The sequence below is a fragment of the Heloderma suspectum genome, chromosome 2, assembly GCF_057233095.1.
Source record: "Heloderma suspectum isolate Gila_16-S chromosome 2, 16-S_ref, whole genome shotgun sequence".
Lineage (NCBI taxonomy): Eukaryota > Metazoa > Chordata > Lepidosauria > Squamata > Helodermatidae > Heloderma > Heloderma suspectum.
The window spans coordinates 173920033-173936758 of NC_139459.1; the positions used below are offsets into that span (position 1 = coordinate 173920033).

The 16726-nt window shown below is 50.3% G+C and overlaps 1 protein-coding gene and 1 long non-coding RNA gene across 4 annotated transcripts in view; one reads left to right on the top strand and one right to left on the bottom strand.

Moving 5' to 3' along the window:
• The first annotated feature begins 7 nt into the window (after positions 1–7).
• Positions 8–15825, top strand: LOC146353309 (uncharacterized). 2 transcript variants are annotated; one of them, XR_014788034.1, is made up of 4 exons: positions 8–261; positions 8958–9172; positions 13894–13980; positions 15614–15825. It is a non-coding gene; the product is annotated as an uncharacterized LOC146353309 (long non-coding RNA). The 2 variants fall into 2 exon arrangements; XR_014788035.1 differs by lacking the exon at positions 8–261 and adding an exon at positions 619–916.
• OTUD5 (OTU deubiquitinase 5) overlaps positions 8342–16726 on the bottom strand; it is a 50614-nt gene continuing 42229 nt past the window's right edge. For both annotated transcript variants that reach the window (XM_084836188.1, XM_084836187.1), the window contains exons 6-9: positions 14991–15176; positions 14591–14801; positions 12715–12828; positions 8342–10865 (exon numbers count right to left, since the gene is read on the bottom strand). In XM_084836188.1, the coding sequence (XP_084692314.1) occupies positions 10744–10865; positions 12715–12828; positions 14591–14801; positions 14991–15176 (633 nt within the window). In that variant the 3' untranslated portion in view covers positions 8342–10743. The remainder of the gene's footprint in view (positions 10866–12714; positions 12829–14590; positions 14802–14990; positions 15177–16726) is intronic.

Sequence of the window (16726 nt, forward strand, 5' to 3'; positions counted from 1 at the left end):
AGAGGAGGAAGTGGAAGGCTGGGAGATCCCCCCGCCGTCGCCGATTGGGAAGGTCTTGCGCAATATTTTCACGCTCGTTACGTTGCGGAAACCGAGCTGCGCACCCACTCGGGTCAGGGCAACGTGAAACCCAGTTGGCTCCGATCCAGCTGGCATGAGCCACGATGAGGGGCATCGCTCGATCCACTTGCTGCATCTTGGCTTCCGAGCGACGTTCGGCTGGATTCTAGAGCAAGCCTTCCCCAAGCTAGTGCCCTCCAGGTGTGTTGGACTGCAACTCCCATTGTCCCTGAGCCAGCATAGCCACTGGCTGAGGATCATGGGCACGCCTGGAGGGCACCAGAGGTTGGGTGAAGCTGCTCTAGAAAAAAACAACATTTTTTCCTGGTGTGTATTCAACCAAAAGAACAAATAACCCTTTTGAATCATCTGGCTAGACCCAGGTGCTTGCAAACTTGATTCTTTCTTGGTTGTCTAAGCATCAAACACCAGAGTGCTGCTTCTTTTCTGTCTCCCCCCCCCCCCCCGCCATAATAATATTTGTTATTCTTATTATTTTTTACTTTTATATCCTGCCTTTTTTCCTCTTGGGAGGAACCCAAGGCAGCTTACATAGTCATTCTCTTCTCCATTTTATCTTCCCAACAACCCTGTGAGGTAGGTTGGGCTGAGAGTCAGGGACTGGCCCAAAGTAACCCAGTGAGCGTGATGGCTGAGTGGGGATTAGAACCCTGGTCTCTTGAGTCCCAGTCCAACACTCTAACCACTTGCAACACACCAGCTCTGGGTAGTAAATGTTACTGAACGTGCTGAACTGAAACTATTCAATAATAACAGTCAGATCTACTTTGAGATGGAATGCTCTCCTGAGTATTAAATTTAAAACAAGGAAACCCACTGACATCTACGTGAAAAGGTGAGTCATGACTTAGTTCCCATTGAAGTCAAAGGGACTTGAGTGCAACGCCTTAGTCTGGCTCAAACCCAGACTTCAGCCTAATGCTTCAGCCATGTGCATTACGGAGGGCAGGGGTGGCTTGGGCAGGGACCCTGAGTGGGAGCATTATGAATACACAAGTGTGTCCCTATTTTTATCTGCGAAAGGTTGGAGACCGCAACTAACGCAACCATCTTGCGGCACCAGATCTGTTGGAGCAGCATAAAGATTTCATGGACTGCGGTCTGCTCCAGCTTTCCCGAATCTGGTGCTCTCCAGGTATTTTCAGCTACAACTCCCAGCATTCCTGATCATTGGCTGTGCAGGCTGGGGCTGATGGGAGTTGAAGTCAGAAACATCTGGAGGGCACCCGATGCAGGCTTGGAAGGGCCAGCTGCACACAACAGGAGTGAATAAATGGTTCATGGAGTGGCTGCTGCATGAAGGGAAAATTAGGATTCAGTAAGGACTTGTGGAGAATTTGACGGGTGAGGCAACAGCGGGGTGTTCAAGGGAACTGCTCCATGAAGGAGCAGATGCATTGCTCTGAGCAAGGCCTGTGATGTTTCAGCAGCAAATGCTGAGCTGTACTAAGCATGTGGGTTCACTAAGTGCTGGAAGCTTGTCCTTCAGGTTTGGCTGCTTGCATGCCCCTGCTGCGCAGGTGAGTGACTCAGTCCCGAAGGATCTGGTCCGACTGGCTTTGCATCAGGACCAACGCAAAGAAGTGGCGGATTCCTTTCCAGGCCTTTTCCTCATGCCTCCCATCTCCACCCCAGGAAAAGGAGATGGGGCAGGAGATGATTAACCTTTGGGACTCACTGCTGTGGGAATTGTTTGCCGAGAAAATGTCAAAATGAAGAGCTGGAGGCTGTTATGACAAAAAGCTCTGTCCTGCGCTTTCTACTGACAGTGAAAGGAACGTTGAGCTCTGGCTAAGATTCCACAGGCCTGACCTATACTCTTCTTGCCACAGCTGGGGGTTTTAAGACTGGGCTTTCCCCCCATTTCTCCCTAATGCATCCTATCTTCAGCATTAACTTGCAGGCTCGGCTTCCCATTATTTTATTATGATTTTTTTTTTTTTTTACTGAATCGTCTTGCAGAGCAAGCTTTTGATCTCCCACCCTGGCTGCTTATAAATGTAATCAAAATCCAGATGTCGTCATCGTCTCAACTTGTGATCTTGTTTACATGAACAAGGAACTAGGCTTGCCTGTGGCCACCGTTGCGTCTAGAGCAGGGGTGGGCAACCTACGGTCCTTGATCAGTGGAGGCCGGTGGCTCTGATTTCGGTGATGCTGTGAATCCACTCTGGGTTTCAGTCAGAACCAGCCAGAACTCTAAAGGAGCTATCAAAGGTGCTGGACCTATTTTGGGTGCTGAACCCACCGAAATCAGAGCCACCAGCCTCCACTGCTTGAGATGTAGGCCTCTAACTCCCTGGAGTGCAACATCTGGAGGGATGTCAGTTGCCCACACCTGGTCTAGAGAGTGGCCAGTGGACCAATGGCACTTGCGCCTTAGGGCTATGGACTGTGACACAGTTCAGGGTACTGGGGCTGTTGGATACTTTACTTTAAAAATGCAAAGCTTCTAATTCAGCACCAAGAAATGCTGGAGTCTGTGATCTGTATAAACTGCAGAAATTAGTCATGGTAGAGGGATATGGATCTGTAAAGAGTAGCAGGGCACCAATCCAATTCCTGCCACAACATAGCTGTGACAGAGCAGCAATATGTTGCATTAGATCAGGGGTCGCCAACCTTTTGTGGTTGGTGGGCACATCTGGAATTTTGAGAGTTTCATGGGCGCTCTTGCAAAATGGCTGCCATGGGATGGGGGCTTGCCCATTCATAAGATGGCCTCCAGGGTGGGCATGGGCAGATACAAAACCCTCATTTCCCAGAAGGCAAACAGGTGAGACTAAAAGAAAAATAACTTGCCTGAGAACCTCAGTACAAGGTAGAGGTGGGGATCCGAGTTCCAAAACACAAAACCATTCTTTTGAAACCAAATGAAGATGGCACTTTGCAGCATGCCAGCCTCCCAATAATGGCGGGGGGGGGAGGAATTTTTTAAAAAATAAAATAAAGATCAGCAGCAGGAGGGCACCAAGGGAGGTATTGTGGCCATCACACTGGAGACCCCAGCACTGCATGCAGGCCTACCCAAGGCAAGTGGAGGTGACCTGCCTCAGGTGGCAGATTATGGTGTACTGTTAAAGGGTGGCAAACGAAAGCTATAATCAATGGATTATTCTATGTTTACCACCACATGGGCTGCTGTTTGGAGTTTTTGCCTTGGGCCCCAAAATGGCTTGGGGCTGCCTGGTTTGATAGGACAACTGTTCTCAATCCATGTTTGGGCAAAGACTGGGGCTTCTTGGAAATCTATCAGGGGAACCTCAATAAGGTATTAACATTCAAAGCCCTAAATTGCTTAGCGCCAGGTTACCTGAAGAATCATCTCCTCCCATATGTACCTGCCTGGACCCTAAGATCATCTTCAGCAGCTCTTCTCTGAGAGCTCCTGCCAAAGGAAGTGAGGCAGGTGGCTACCAGGAAAAGACCCTTTCTGCTGTGGCACCCTGGTTGTGGAATGAGCTTCCCAGAGAGGTTCACCTGGCACCTACATTGTGCTCTTTCTGGAGCCAGGTGAAGACCTTCTTAGGGCACAATCCTATGTTGACAGTTGGCAGCCTCTGAAGTCAGAGGCTGCCAAGTATCCTACTGCAGGGGGGCTGGAGCATGGAGGTGATCCTCGCCTCTGTGCTCTGTCCACCCTATATTTTTGCTAGATGGGTGATTTTGCCTATCTAGCCGTGGCACTTTGGAGGGGGAGGGAAGGAGGCTGGGGTGAACATAGGAAGCTGCGCAAAGCAGCTTCCCTGGTCTCCTCCCCTGGGACCACCCCTTTTCCCTGTCCCCCGCTCAGGTTTCTGAGCACGGAGACATAGCTGGCACAGTTCTCTCCATGGGGTAGGGGAAGGGGGCCGGGAGCGCAGTCAGAAGCCTGTCCTATGTCTAGGAGACATAGGATTGCTCCCTTATTTTCCCAAGCATCTTGGTCTTTTAGTTCTGTTGTTTTAAATTTGTTATTGTATTTTAAATCTCTGCATTGCTGCTAGTTTTTTTTTAACTTTTAGATTGTAGTTTTAAACTTTTAAATTCCATATTGTATTTTATGCTGTATTTTGTGGTTTGACTTGTTGTGAACTGCCCAGAGAGCAGCTATTGGCGGGAGGTGGGGGGATAGAAATGCAATCAATTAATTAAAGGGGAGACGACATCCTAGTCAGACGGCAGGCCCACTTCTGTTCTTGCTAGCCACAGCCTGAGTGCGGTGTTTGATGTGTTCCCAGGTGCCAACTCAATTCATATGAGGCAACCATGAGGTGCAACCCAGGTCTAGCCCGTGTTTTTCATGGATAGGGAGCGGACGCCCTCTAGAAAAGGCCCCAGGCCTCTCTGCAGTCTGCAGGGGACTCTGTAAGAGACAGAGACAGTGTGGGAAGTCTTCTCTGCAGGTTTAAAAACCACCAAGGGGCACAAGGAAACCAGTTCAGCTGCCTGGGTGTAGCTGATCAGGGTGGGCAGACTTCAGGTTTGTTGAATCTACTTTGTTTCTGCTAGATCCACCAACCAGAGCCAAGCGCAAAACACACACTTAGAATGACAGAAAAGGGTGCTTCTGAGTCAAGGAATTTTTCTAGTACCAGAACTGAAGTGTGCTCCCAGTCCTTTAACATAAAAGTCCAGTGCTAGCTATCCCACACTTCCTTAATTTTGCCATGCCTAATTTAGGTGGGGAAAGTCATGTTCCTGCTGTTAAACAAACGGGAGAGAGGACCCCTTGCTGATCTAACGCAAGTCACCCAGAGATCTACCAATAGATCCCAATCTATCTTCTGCCGGCCTGCATAGCAGATGGCCAACAATAAGCCTGTGAATTGCGCTAGCAAGCAGAGGAGCTGTGGCTCAGTGGACGAGCGCCTGTTTTGCATGCAGAAGGTCCCAGGTTCGATTCCTGGAATCTCCAAGTAGGGCGAGGAAAGAATCCTGCTTGAACCCCTAGAGAGCTGCTACCAGTCGGTGTCGGAAGTACTGGGCTAGATGGACCAATGGTCTTGACTCAGTGTAAGGCAGCTTCCCAAGTTCCTCTACGCCTTTGTCTGGAAGTATTCTTACTGAATCCAGAATTAATGGTAGGTCAAATAGGATTGGTTAAAGGACCTGAGCAGGGCCAGTGTCAAGGACAGGCTTGGTCGGGCACCTGCCAGGGGCCCACTTCCTAGCAGGGGCCCCTGCCAAGAGCCCCCTGGACTTGCTCCTCCTCTTCACCCTTGCAGCCTGCTTGTTCGCCTGCCTCTCGCTCTGGCCTGGACAACGGTGGTGGCGAGGAGGAGCAGGAGATGCCGCTGCCTGCTTGCTCCCTGGCTCTCTGCCTGTCAAACAAGCGAGGGGCAGCAGTGAGGAGAAAGCGCAGCTGGTGACCATGGCGGCGAGGAGGGAGCCTCACTGTGGGAGGGGGCCTTGCCCACGGACTGAGCTGGCGCTGGCCCAGAGCACCTCCTAATCCATCACAGTTACCTAGTCTGAAACTGGACAAGACAGAACTAGAATGTTACCATGGTCAGGAGGTAGTTGCATCCTAACTCTGGGGGATACTTCCATTCCTTTCCTGAAAATGGCCTTCTCCCATCTCAGGGTCTCTTTCTGCCATCGTCTTTTGTGGTGTGTGGCACGTGCCCCTCCACCACAGATGTTCTGTGTCAGCAGGGTGGAGACCTGCTACAGTTATTTCCCATCACTCCAGCCTCATTGTTCTGGTTTCCCCAAGACCTGGAAGCACACTGGTGTTGGGAGGAGCAGAGCTGTGAGACCCTCCTCCACGGCCCCGGTCCATTGATGTTATCAAAGTGGTATGGGGGGGTGCCATTCCGGAGGGGTTCTACCCCTCAAAAATTAATGTGGGACGGGGCCCTGGGATCGGCAGGAAAAAAGTCGCAATGCAACCTCTTGACATCAAGAGGATGGGATGGGATAGGGTGAGGCATTCACCCACATACTGCTGAATGGTATAAAGGAACCCAGTTGTACCTTGTATTGTTCAAGCAGAGAGGAACTTTACATTCGACTGGGCAAAAGGCCACACTGCAGGGTAAGCTTACACATAGCAGAATGAAGTAGTGGAATCCTGAGTGGCTGTGTGGACCATACCAGTGCAGGCTGAAGGGTTTGGGTTTCGTTTTTTCCCTGTTTTTGATCATTTTTCTATGTACCAAGCTGCCTGAAAAAACAAAACTAGCACACTAGGACAAATGTTCTACTCCCTTTGGTGCTAGTTTTCTGCTTGCAGTTTTTGTTTTTTTAAAACACAGGGAAGCATCCCCTCCCCGCTATCCTGAAACAGTCTGTTCTACCGCCTCATGCTCTTTCTGCTACATGTATAGACCAGGCCGGACACACAGCTGTAGCATGTTCTGGCCCAGCCCCAGTTCTGGAAAATGGCTGTAGGTGCATCTCTAAAACAGGATTGCTCATCGACCTAGAAACAGCAGGGTTGTATCCAATGTTAGTCAGTTATAACTAAGTCCCATTCATTTCATTGTGCTTGCTCTAAACAAGACTAACACTGGATACCTCAGCATGTCCCCCTGACCACTCTGCTCCCGTTTTCCTCTGAAATGCAGTTGTCCAAGTCAGGACTTTCAGCTGTAATTCAAGGCGTTTGACAAAAGTGGGGCACCAAAAATTCAGGAAGGACAGCCAGTGGCATACACACACACCCATCGTTGGGGGCTCATATGTAATGGAACAAACCAAAATCCTTTCAAACTGAAGGATCACCTTTAATACCTGGATGAAAATCCTTTGCAGTCAATGACTGCCTGAAGTCTGGAACCCACGGACATGGCCCAATGCTGAGTTTCCTCCCTCGAGATGCTTTGCCAGGCCTTTACTGCAGCTGCCTTCAGCTGCTGCTTGTTTGTGGGTCTTTCTGCCTTCAGTCTTGTCTTCCCTAAGTGAAAAGCATGCTCTATTGGGTGGGGATCAGGTGGCTGACGTGGCCATTGAAGAACATCCCACTTCTTTGCCTTCAGAAACTCTGGGGTAACGATGGGGGGGGGGTGTATGCCACTGGCTGTCCTTCCTGAATGGTTAGTGCCTCACTTTTGCCACACCCCTTGAATTACAGCTGAAAGTCCTGACTTTGCTCCCATCTGGGTGTGTTTCCTTTCAACTTCAATGTGGTGGTGTACAGAGGCCAACTGCCAAAACAGTTGTCCTTGTTCCAATATTTCTGGACCTGACTGTATTTGGGGGCTTGGGGTGGGTGGGAACTCTTTGGATGTTAGTGCATATTATTTCCCTTACTTCAAAATATGGTAAGCCAGCCCTGCTGTGTTTGCAGCCCCTTCTGCTCATGCTTGTGAGTGCTGCCCAGACAGCAGAACTGAACTTATTTGGCAAATGTAGAGACAATCAGAGATCCCTAACTTTTTTTGGATCAGTGGGCACATTTTGAAATTTGAGTCATGGGCACTCTCAGAAATTCTCTGCTATGTTGGGGGAGAGGGGGAAGCTTGCTCGTTCATAAAATGGCTGCCATGGTGAATGAGGCCAGTCATAAAACACTCATCTCCCAGAAGACAAACTGGTAAGTCTGAAGCAAAAGTAAACTGCCCAAGAACTTAAGTACAAGGTAGAGTTAGGGTTTGAGTTCCAAAACACAGAAGCACTCTATTAAACCCAAATGAAGATGGCACTGGAGGGTAGCACATTGCTTTACATCATGCCAGCCTCCCAGTTAATTTTTTTAAAATTAAAACAAATCTTAAGATATAAAGTAAAAAGCAGGAGGGGCAGTGATCTGAGGGGGGGACGACACAGAGAGGTGTCTGTAGGTACATTGGTGCCCATGGGCACCAAGTTGAATACCCAGGCAATAGGTCAACTGGCTCTAGAAACTGCTTGATGTCTATGGCTTGGCTCCTGTAAAGTCTCTTCAATGCTTCTGGAAAACTGGACTGTTGGTTATAGGACAGACTTTCCCAAGGATCTGGACTGGCCCAGCAATGAAATAGATGCAGTACAAGATTTGTCTCAAGAGCGAGCTAGCTTGGAAATGGTGTACGGCTGGTGTTTCCTACACCTGAATATTCAGTGCTACCTATTAGCTAGTCACACAGTTGAACACACATATCTAACTCCTTGTATCAGAAACGAGATTGAAGGCCATTCCTGGCTGCCACGTGTCAGTTAAAACCCTGTTCTCCCCTAGAGGTTGTAAGCCAGCCATTCTAATGATGGGTCACAGAAACCTTCAGAGTCTCAGCAGGAGAAAAGCAGTAGACAGCGGAGATAAAGTGGCAAGTGAGGAATGAGGTCCAGATCAAAGGACAGATCAACCAGAGATAGTGTATATTTGTCCAACTCGTCTTCTCTCCCTCCACCTCCCTGCCCCAATACATAACCGAAGTCCCATGAGCAGCAGGGACATGGGCTTATTGCATGACTGCCATCTGAACCTGATTTCAAAAGCATAGAGGCCATCAGGCTGCTAAGAACCTTAGATTTCTTTTTAAAGTAAGTCGGCAGCTCTCCTGGCAGTGATTTCAAAAGCTGAAAAGCATCAATGAGACTTCAGGTGGCTACGGTACAACCCAATTATTCTGGTACAACCCAGTTATTACAACCTCTGACCTTCCCAGCTGCCTGTGCAATCCTCTGTGAGGTGTGGCCAAAGGAACGGTTACCAGTGATGCCAAGTGTGCATATCCTCCATTTAATGTATCTCGAATCTGATTGCTTTACTAGATCAAACAAAGTAATATTTACATGATTTACTCTGCTTTTACCAATCTTGCAGAATTTGGTATTTCTTGTCAAGGAATTTTAGTTATGGACTGGCAGTAAACCAGCACCTGGGTGGGACGCAGGGTACTTCTGAAAGGGCCCCATGCAGCATTCAGTTCCGAACAGATGATAACCAGTGGCTGTTTTCACACTTAAAGGTGATCCTGGGATTCGACCACAAGGGACACACGAGAAAGCAATGAAGAGCTGCACTATTCCCCTCCAGTGGTCTAGTTTCCTTGAAACTAGAAAGCACAGCAAATCTATCATTCGAAGAAACAGGCTTGGACGTTTCGTTCTCATGGACTACAAGTCACCTGTTCCAACTTCTGTTTCTCCATCTGTACAGGGGAGCCACTCATCCATCCCACAGGTGAAAAGTGGGGAGAGGGAGAGAGAGAGAAGTAAAGTGCAGGTGGTCAACTCTGCCCATACTTTATTTCAGGCACCAAATACCACTTTTAAACCAGTCATCCATGGAGTCTCCTGGATCAGTTTTTCCTAAAGCAGCAGACTACCCCCTCTCCTCCCCCCTTTTCAAAGGTGCCACTTTTGAGCCACAGAAGGGGCAGGGATTTCAGCAAATTCCACCTTTCCATGGATTTTGGACTCCTGTGTGAAGATGCAGGAGTAGCTGAGCACATTGTGCCCTTACATGAAAGTGGCAGTCAGAAACATCTGTTCAGACCCCAGGCTTAGAGAGTAAATATGGCCACGATGGGTTAACTATAGCAGTAGCGAGGAAGACACCACACCTGGAAAAGGGCAGGTTACCAGAGATCCTTACTTTCTCAGAGTCATAGACCTTGAAGTCAGCCCACCAGCGTCAGGCCAACAGTCCAGGACCTGACCCTGTTTCCACTGGCCCTTGCCCTGGGATTCAAGGTGTACTTTTGCCATGAGAGAGCCTGGCACCTTCCCACCACTGTTGCCGCTGCCGCCATCTGTCAAGAGTCCATTTTGTTACCCACACTGCCTCGGCACGACTCTACTAAGGCCAGGCCCCGTCCTATGGAAGTACTGACAGTGAATGGCGAGCGATACTACCCTCCCCCTGCTGCTAGGCACAGGGTATAAAGCAGAAGAGGCAGCAACAGGAGAGACAAAGAAGGCCAACGAGCACAGTACTAGGGAGACCACAGAGATGGGCAAACTGTCGGAGCCAGGGGAGTGGTGATACCTGCTGGGGCGTCAGGAGAAGAGCCACATGTGAACAAACCGGAAATTACACACGGGTGAAAAGAGAGAGAGGCAATCACATGGAGAAAGGAGAGACAGTAATTCAGGTGGTTCTATAAACGGGCAAGAGGCAGAGCGGTTCCTCAGAGATGAAGCTGGAGCAATCCAAATGGCTGCAGGCTCAGGGACCGCTCCAGTGAAGTCCCTTCAGGCAGAAGGCAGGGCACCAGGGTGAAGAGGGCAGGGAAAACAGTAGCGCACTGTCAATCTCTCTCTCCATGTCTGAAAATGACTCTGCCCCAGCATCCAGGATGAGGGAAGCTGGCAGGCCGTACAGCCAACTCTGCTTCTGCAGAAGCTGTTAAGCTTCTTTCCGGTCCCCTAAATCCAACCTCAGGCCACCTTCCCTCGTCCCCCATATGCAAACAGTACCCCCACTCCTATCCCAAAGTGGGGAGGGCTCACTGAGGACCAGATCAATTATTTCTTTTAATAATGAAAGAACGGCTGGTGAAGGGGGAAGCCCAGCATGCCCCAGTTTGTGCGTGTCCCAGCTCCTTGCAGGAGGTCCTGTCCCTCTCTTGCTTCTCCCCCAACACACTGGGGGTCAGAGGCAGAGAGCCAAAGTCAGGGAGCAAAAGGACAGCCGAAGGAGCGTTGATCAGCAGCAGCGGAGGAGGGGAGGGGTCCCAGGTATTATCATCCTTCCTGCCAAAACATGCACCTAAGGGGTGTCAGATGAGCACAGGAGCTGCGAGCGAGTTATCAACTCTTGTCGGAACCACTGTCTCTGTGCAGGGCGCTCTTCTTCATGCTTTCCAAGTACTCCTGTTGCGACACCGCCAGCACCGAAGCCAGGATCTCGTCGTCATCCCAGTCGCTCAGGCCTGGCGGAGGAGACAAGAGGGTGAAGGGGTCATTGATGGAGCCTCAGGTTCCTCTCGAGCAGAGGGACCCTTGGCCCACCAGATGCTGTCAGGCTCCATCAGCCCCAGCCAGCACAGGGATGATGGGAGTTGAGGCCAACAACATCTAGAAGGTCACAGGTTCCACACCCCTGCTCTGTCCTCTCACATCAGCCATTCTCCTTCCTCCCCACGCCCTGAGCCCTTTTCACGCTGCTGCCCTGCCATGCTCAGCCTCTCCCACCACTTCAGTTCCATCTCCTGCCCAGGCTGCACCACCACAGTGCCCTGTGCGCCAAACTGGACTGCAATATGGCTGCTTTCACATCAACTACCTCTACACCTGCAACAAGACGCCACAAGAAAAGTCGAAACAAGTATTAACATTCAAAGCCCTAAACAGCTTGGGACCGGGTTATCTGAAGGATCACCTCCTTCCATATGTGCCTGCCCAGACCCTAAGGACCTCAGGGTCTTTCTCTGGGAGCCCCTGCCAAAGGAAGTGAGGCGGGTGGCTACCAGGAAGAAGGCCTTTTCTGTTGTGGCCCCCAGCTGTGGAATGAGTTCCCTAGACAGGTTCACCTGGCGCCTACATTGTTCTCATTCCAGTGCCAGGTCAAGACCTTTTTATCCTCCAAGTATTTTAGCTTCCTAATCTTTTAGCTCTGGTGTTTTAAACCTGTATTTTAAATCTCTGCATTGCTGCTAGGTTTTATTATGGTTGTACTGTTATATTGTGGTTTTAAGCTTTCGTATTTTATATTGTTTTATGCTGCACTCTGTGGTTTTAATTTTTGTGAACCTCCCAGAGAGCTTCGGCTATTTGGAAGAACAGAAATGAAATAAATAAGTACATAAGTAAATAAGTAAGAAATAAATAAATAAATAAATACATAAATACATAAATTTCGGTTGGGTGAAGACTTCCCAAATGCAAAGCGCCAAACATTCCAGTTTCAGAATTTGTAGGCTTGGGACTCTGGCACCCAACCCAGTTCATACAAAAATCCACCCCCACCTGCCCCAACCAGCCTTCCCATTCTGGAACTTGAAATACGTCGTTGGAAATTCCAAATTACAATTTCACATAATTTAAGAAGCAAATTGAGAATGAAACTCCTTTCTGTTCCACCTACAGGGCCCTATTATCCATGGTCCTTCTCACAATGTTTCCGTTCTTTCCTTCGTCTTCCTCATGTCCATTGCCTACAGCAAGAGATGAGTTCAGCCAGCCTTCCCCAACCTAGCGCCCTCCAGATGTTCTAGACTACAATCCCATCATCCCTGACCATTGGCCATGCTGGCTGGGACTGATGGGAGTTGTAGTCCAAAACATGTGGAGGGCATCATGCTGAGGCAGGCTGAATTAGGAGATGCATATTAGGCTACAAGAGGCTTTAAGTAATCTCTTTCGCATAAAGGGGTCAACTCTCTCCTAAGACAGCATGCAAGCGACATAGAAAAGTTGAGAATCAGTTGCCCTGAAAATCTGCATGGCTGCAATCATGCCATATTATATGGAGTATGCCATCAATTGTGGAATCTAGGTGTTCGAGCAGAATCTCAAGGAGTAGAGCATAAATCTTTAAAATAAGTTTCTAGTCCACTTGATTGTAGATAAAAACTTGGAAGTGTGTTGGCAGGCAACAACTGGCCCACTTGAGACCAGCTACTGAATTTAGGATTCTGCACTGGAGAAGCGAAGAGACTTCAGCTATAGCACAGAAGTACCTGAAAAGCTGGCTCTAACCTCAGAATAGTTGATGGGCTGGAACCAGCTCTGTGAGATTCCTCCCATGTCCTGGCTCTTGGCACATGGGAGGGCACTTACCGAATGCTGTGGGTGACATTTGTTGCATTATTGCCCGGCACTCCAGGGCTGGATACAATGACACTAAGGGAGGGGTTGCTCGGCCACCACCTGCAGAAAGCTGGCTGCTTGTACCTGTGTAGAGGTGGATATTTAGGGGGGAAGGGTTAGATATGCCAAAATATGCTCAGGCTAATTCACATTTCAGGATTCAGAATCTGTTATCTATCACAGGAGACCATCTGAAGACTTGTAAGTTTAAACTGTCTCAGCTAGAAATTCTTGTTGTCTTGTGTGTTGCTGAGGTATGCAGAGAACTGACCCTTGTGAGATCTGCATCCCCTTCAAATGCAAATAATTTTCAGGGCTCCCCTTGGCAGGAACTAACAGCAGATAAAATATGTGGATTCTGCCGTGGCACAACAGTTTGGAATTCTGACATGAATTCAACATCCTGGTAATCTCTGCAATAAAGCGATGCAAGGAGTCACCCTAGAGCAGGGATGCAGAACCTCTTTCAGGCCGAGGTCCAAATTCCATTTCGGAGAAGCTCTCAGGGGCTGCATTCCAGAGGTGGGCAGGGCCAATATCACAACATATTGTAGCTTAAAGCTCTTATTGCCAGTATCACAGCCTTAGGAGAGGCACGTCAATCTTTTAAAATGGGGAAGAAATTGCGCAAAAGCCGGGAAGCCACCACACCCTCACACTCTAGATGGCTGGGTGGGGGGGGGGGAGGAACCACTTGGTGATGTGGGGAAGGGGGTATGGCCACCTGGGGAACCCCAGAGGGCCAGATGGGGACCCGGGCCTGAGGTTCAACACCCCTGCCCTAGACAGAGAGGAAGATCATTAGTCTGCATTGGCCCATCCTCAAAAGAACGCTGCCACCATTCTCCTTCCTCTAGGTCAGAGAATGGAGGTGAGGCTCATGTGAGGACTCAAATCCTTCTCTGCTGTGGTTAGGTTATTAATCCAGAATCAGGTGTAATTATTGTGGCCCTGCTCTGCTTTTCCTGCTCCTTTTTTACTCCTGTGAACCTCCTCCCCTTGCTTTGGGGTCTTCCAGGTCTGCAAATTCACTTCCCCATTTCAGTTGAGTCCATTTGTACTTCACAGTGAGATCCCTTGCCTGAAGAGGACTTGGCTTCTGATGGTATAGAATGATGAAGTATTGTCATTTTATCTTTTTATCCTGAGGTCGTGGCTTGTTTGTTTTCAACACACACTCCGTGTGAACACCCCCAGGCATCGCAACTGGAAAGGCAGTCCACCACGTGCGTAAAGGCAAGTTCCTGGTCCTCTCTCCTCACACTCTGCGCCCCCGCTGCCGGCTAGGTGCTCTGCCCTGCCTCCCCGACAGCCCTTGAAAATGGCGGCAAGGATGCAGCCAACCAGCCAGGAAGGGATATCCCACAATGCTGTGGGATAGCGACATCGCCGGTGGCTCTTCCATTCTCCCTTCTACTCTTAAAAAGGGGAGGCGTGGCTTCCACAGGACTGCGCTAGGTCAGAGCAGAAGAGCATGATGGTGTCTGCAGGTGTGGCTTTACCCCTGCTGTACAAGCGGCTTGGCTCAGGGATGCAGAGCCCGGGGCAACCGCTTCCTGTCTAGGCAGGAAAGTGGCAAATGGCACATCCATGCCCTGTCATGTGGGCTACCAGAATGGGCACAGAGACGCCCACATGGCTTGCAAGCATTTGCCATGCTGAAAGAACATGCTGGCAGAAGCAGGGGACCTGTATGGCCTGCCTGCGTCCCAAGCAATGGCCACGTCTGTCTCCCCATTTGCCTTCCCGCTGCATGGCGTCCCGGAAACCACCTCCCTTGGCCCCTGGCGCCACACATGCCCTTCCCCAACGTGGTGCTTCCCGCGCTGCCCCGTGCAGCACTCACCAGGAGCACATGGCGAGGGGGGCTTAGTAAGTGCTAGGGCCGCGGTGCTTCCTGGGGAAGGTGGCTTGGCCGCATTCAGCTCGTTGTGCAGGTCTGGGTGCTCCGGGGATGACGCTGAACTGCGCTGACGTGGAGAGCGGCCGCTCCACTCTTCCAAACCGCTGGCTGCGGCCGCCGTGGCAGAGCTGCAGGTGGCGCTGGCTTTGCGGGGCTGTGGGGAGAAGGGAGTGGGGATGCTGCGATTCAGGGCCACAGGCCCAGTCCCTTGCTTGCCTGGAGCCAGTCTGACATTACAGCCCATTCCTGCTGGAGGAATGAGGCCCAGAGCACCAGTCTGCAGCGACCCCTGAGACATCCTGAGAGCCCTCATTCCCCACACAGGGAAAGAAGTAAGCCAAACCTGTCTGGCCTGCTTTTCCTGGTCGCGCAGCCACTGCAAATAAGACTCCCTGGCAACCTGCTCCTCAATGGCCTCGTTGGTTGCTTCCCAGTCAGTCGCTCGCTTCTTGTCCTCCAGCATTTGCTGCTCGATCCATGACTCCTCTGACGTCTTGATTGCGTTCTTCATCAAGGACTGCTCTGCGTACTACAAAGAGAAGGGAGGCTTAGCAAACTCACAGGACCCCCAGGCCCATCCAAAGCCCCACTGCCCACTTTAAAAAAATCTAAATAGCAGAAAAAAGAGAAGAGACAAGTCCTGTCAATCATGAGTATAATATAATATATTAGTATAATTTAGACGTTGGGGCAGAGTGAGAAGTGCCTGCCACCTAAGAACAGCACCTCTATTCACTTTCTCCCCAGCAAAGAAGAAGGGATGAGGTTAGTTTGTTATGAATGTTGCTGCAGCAGCCCTGGACAAATGGCTGGTTTGCCAGCTCCAGGGGAAGAAGTTGGTGATAATTCCCTAGCAGCCAGTGGATATGTTTCTCCTGCCTCTTCAAAGTTGGCTTGGAAGTGGCAGAGGAGGGCACCATCCCAGAGCTGCTAATCTCAATGTGCTTCCTTGCTCTGCTTTGTCAGAACCGCCAGATGGTAACACCTAGAGAGCGGCAGTGGCAAGAATGTGATTGGCAGGCAGAAACCAACACTCTGGACAGACTCTCCTGCCCAGGGCTCGTCCTTCCCTGGCTCATTCACCAGATCAAGACAAACATCTAGCAGACTTCAGGGGCCTTTCTGATGTCAGAAAGGTGGGATATATTTTATAAACAATAAAAAATAAGAACACTCTGGTCAACTATTCCCTTCCTCTAGTGCAGGGGTGCAGAACCTCTTTCAGCCCGAGGGCAAAATGTCATTCGGAGAGGTGGGGGGGCACATTCTAGTGATGGGTGGGGCCAATGGCAAAAGGGGGCAGGGCCAAAACGGCTCTTACTGCCAGGAAATAGGTTTTAAGAGAGGCATTTCAACCCTTTAGAGTGGGGGAAACACGCACACAAAAGCCAGGAATGCCCCAAAGAATTGGTCGTTGTGGGGAAAGGGGGCAGGGCCACCTGAGGAACCCCAGAGGGCAAGACTGGGACCCCAGGAGGGCTGGATTTGGCCCCCAGGGCTGAGGTTCCCCACCCCTGCTCCAGCAAATGCACAGTAGGTTACATCATCAGGCACACCTCTTAGCAAGCCATCTTTCTCTCCTCCCTGTCTTTGTCCATCAAACCACTCCTTGCCATGTTCCAACCCGGCCTACTCCCAGAACACTCCTCATTTTAGCTGCTCTTTTAGTTTTTATCCTGTTAGGCAGGGATGGGGAACCTCCAAGCCATGGCCCTAACCTGGCCCACGGAGGCTCAGTCTGCAGAGGCTCAGGCTCCCTCCATGGGACCCTCCCCCTATGCCTCGCCAAGCCCCACCCCCTGAAGGTTACTGGGGTTTGGGGAGTAGGTGGGGAGAGGAATTCCCATGGCTGTCTTTGACTAGGAGGGCGAGCAGTGCGCTAAGTCCTTCTCTGGCCAAATGTGCCTCCACCTGGCACCTCAGCCAGGAAGGCTTTGGTATGCATGTGCTCTGCTTTGCTCTGCCTGGGCTTTCCCTGGCTAGGGAAAGTCTGGGCAGAATAACGGCGAGCTGGCTCAGTTTTGCCTTCCCCAGATACTCCCCAATGGGAGAAGGCATGGGGGCAGGCAAAGCTTCAGA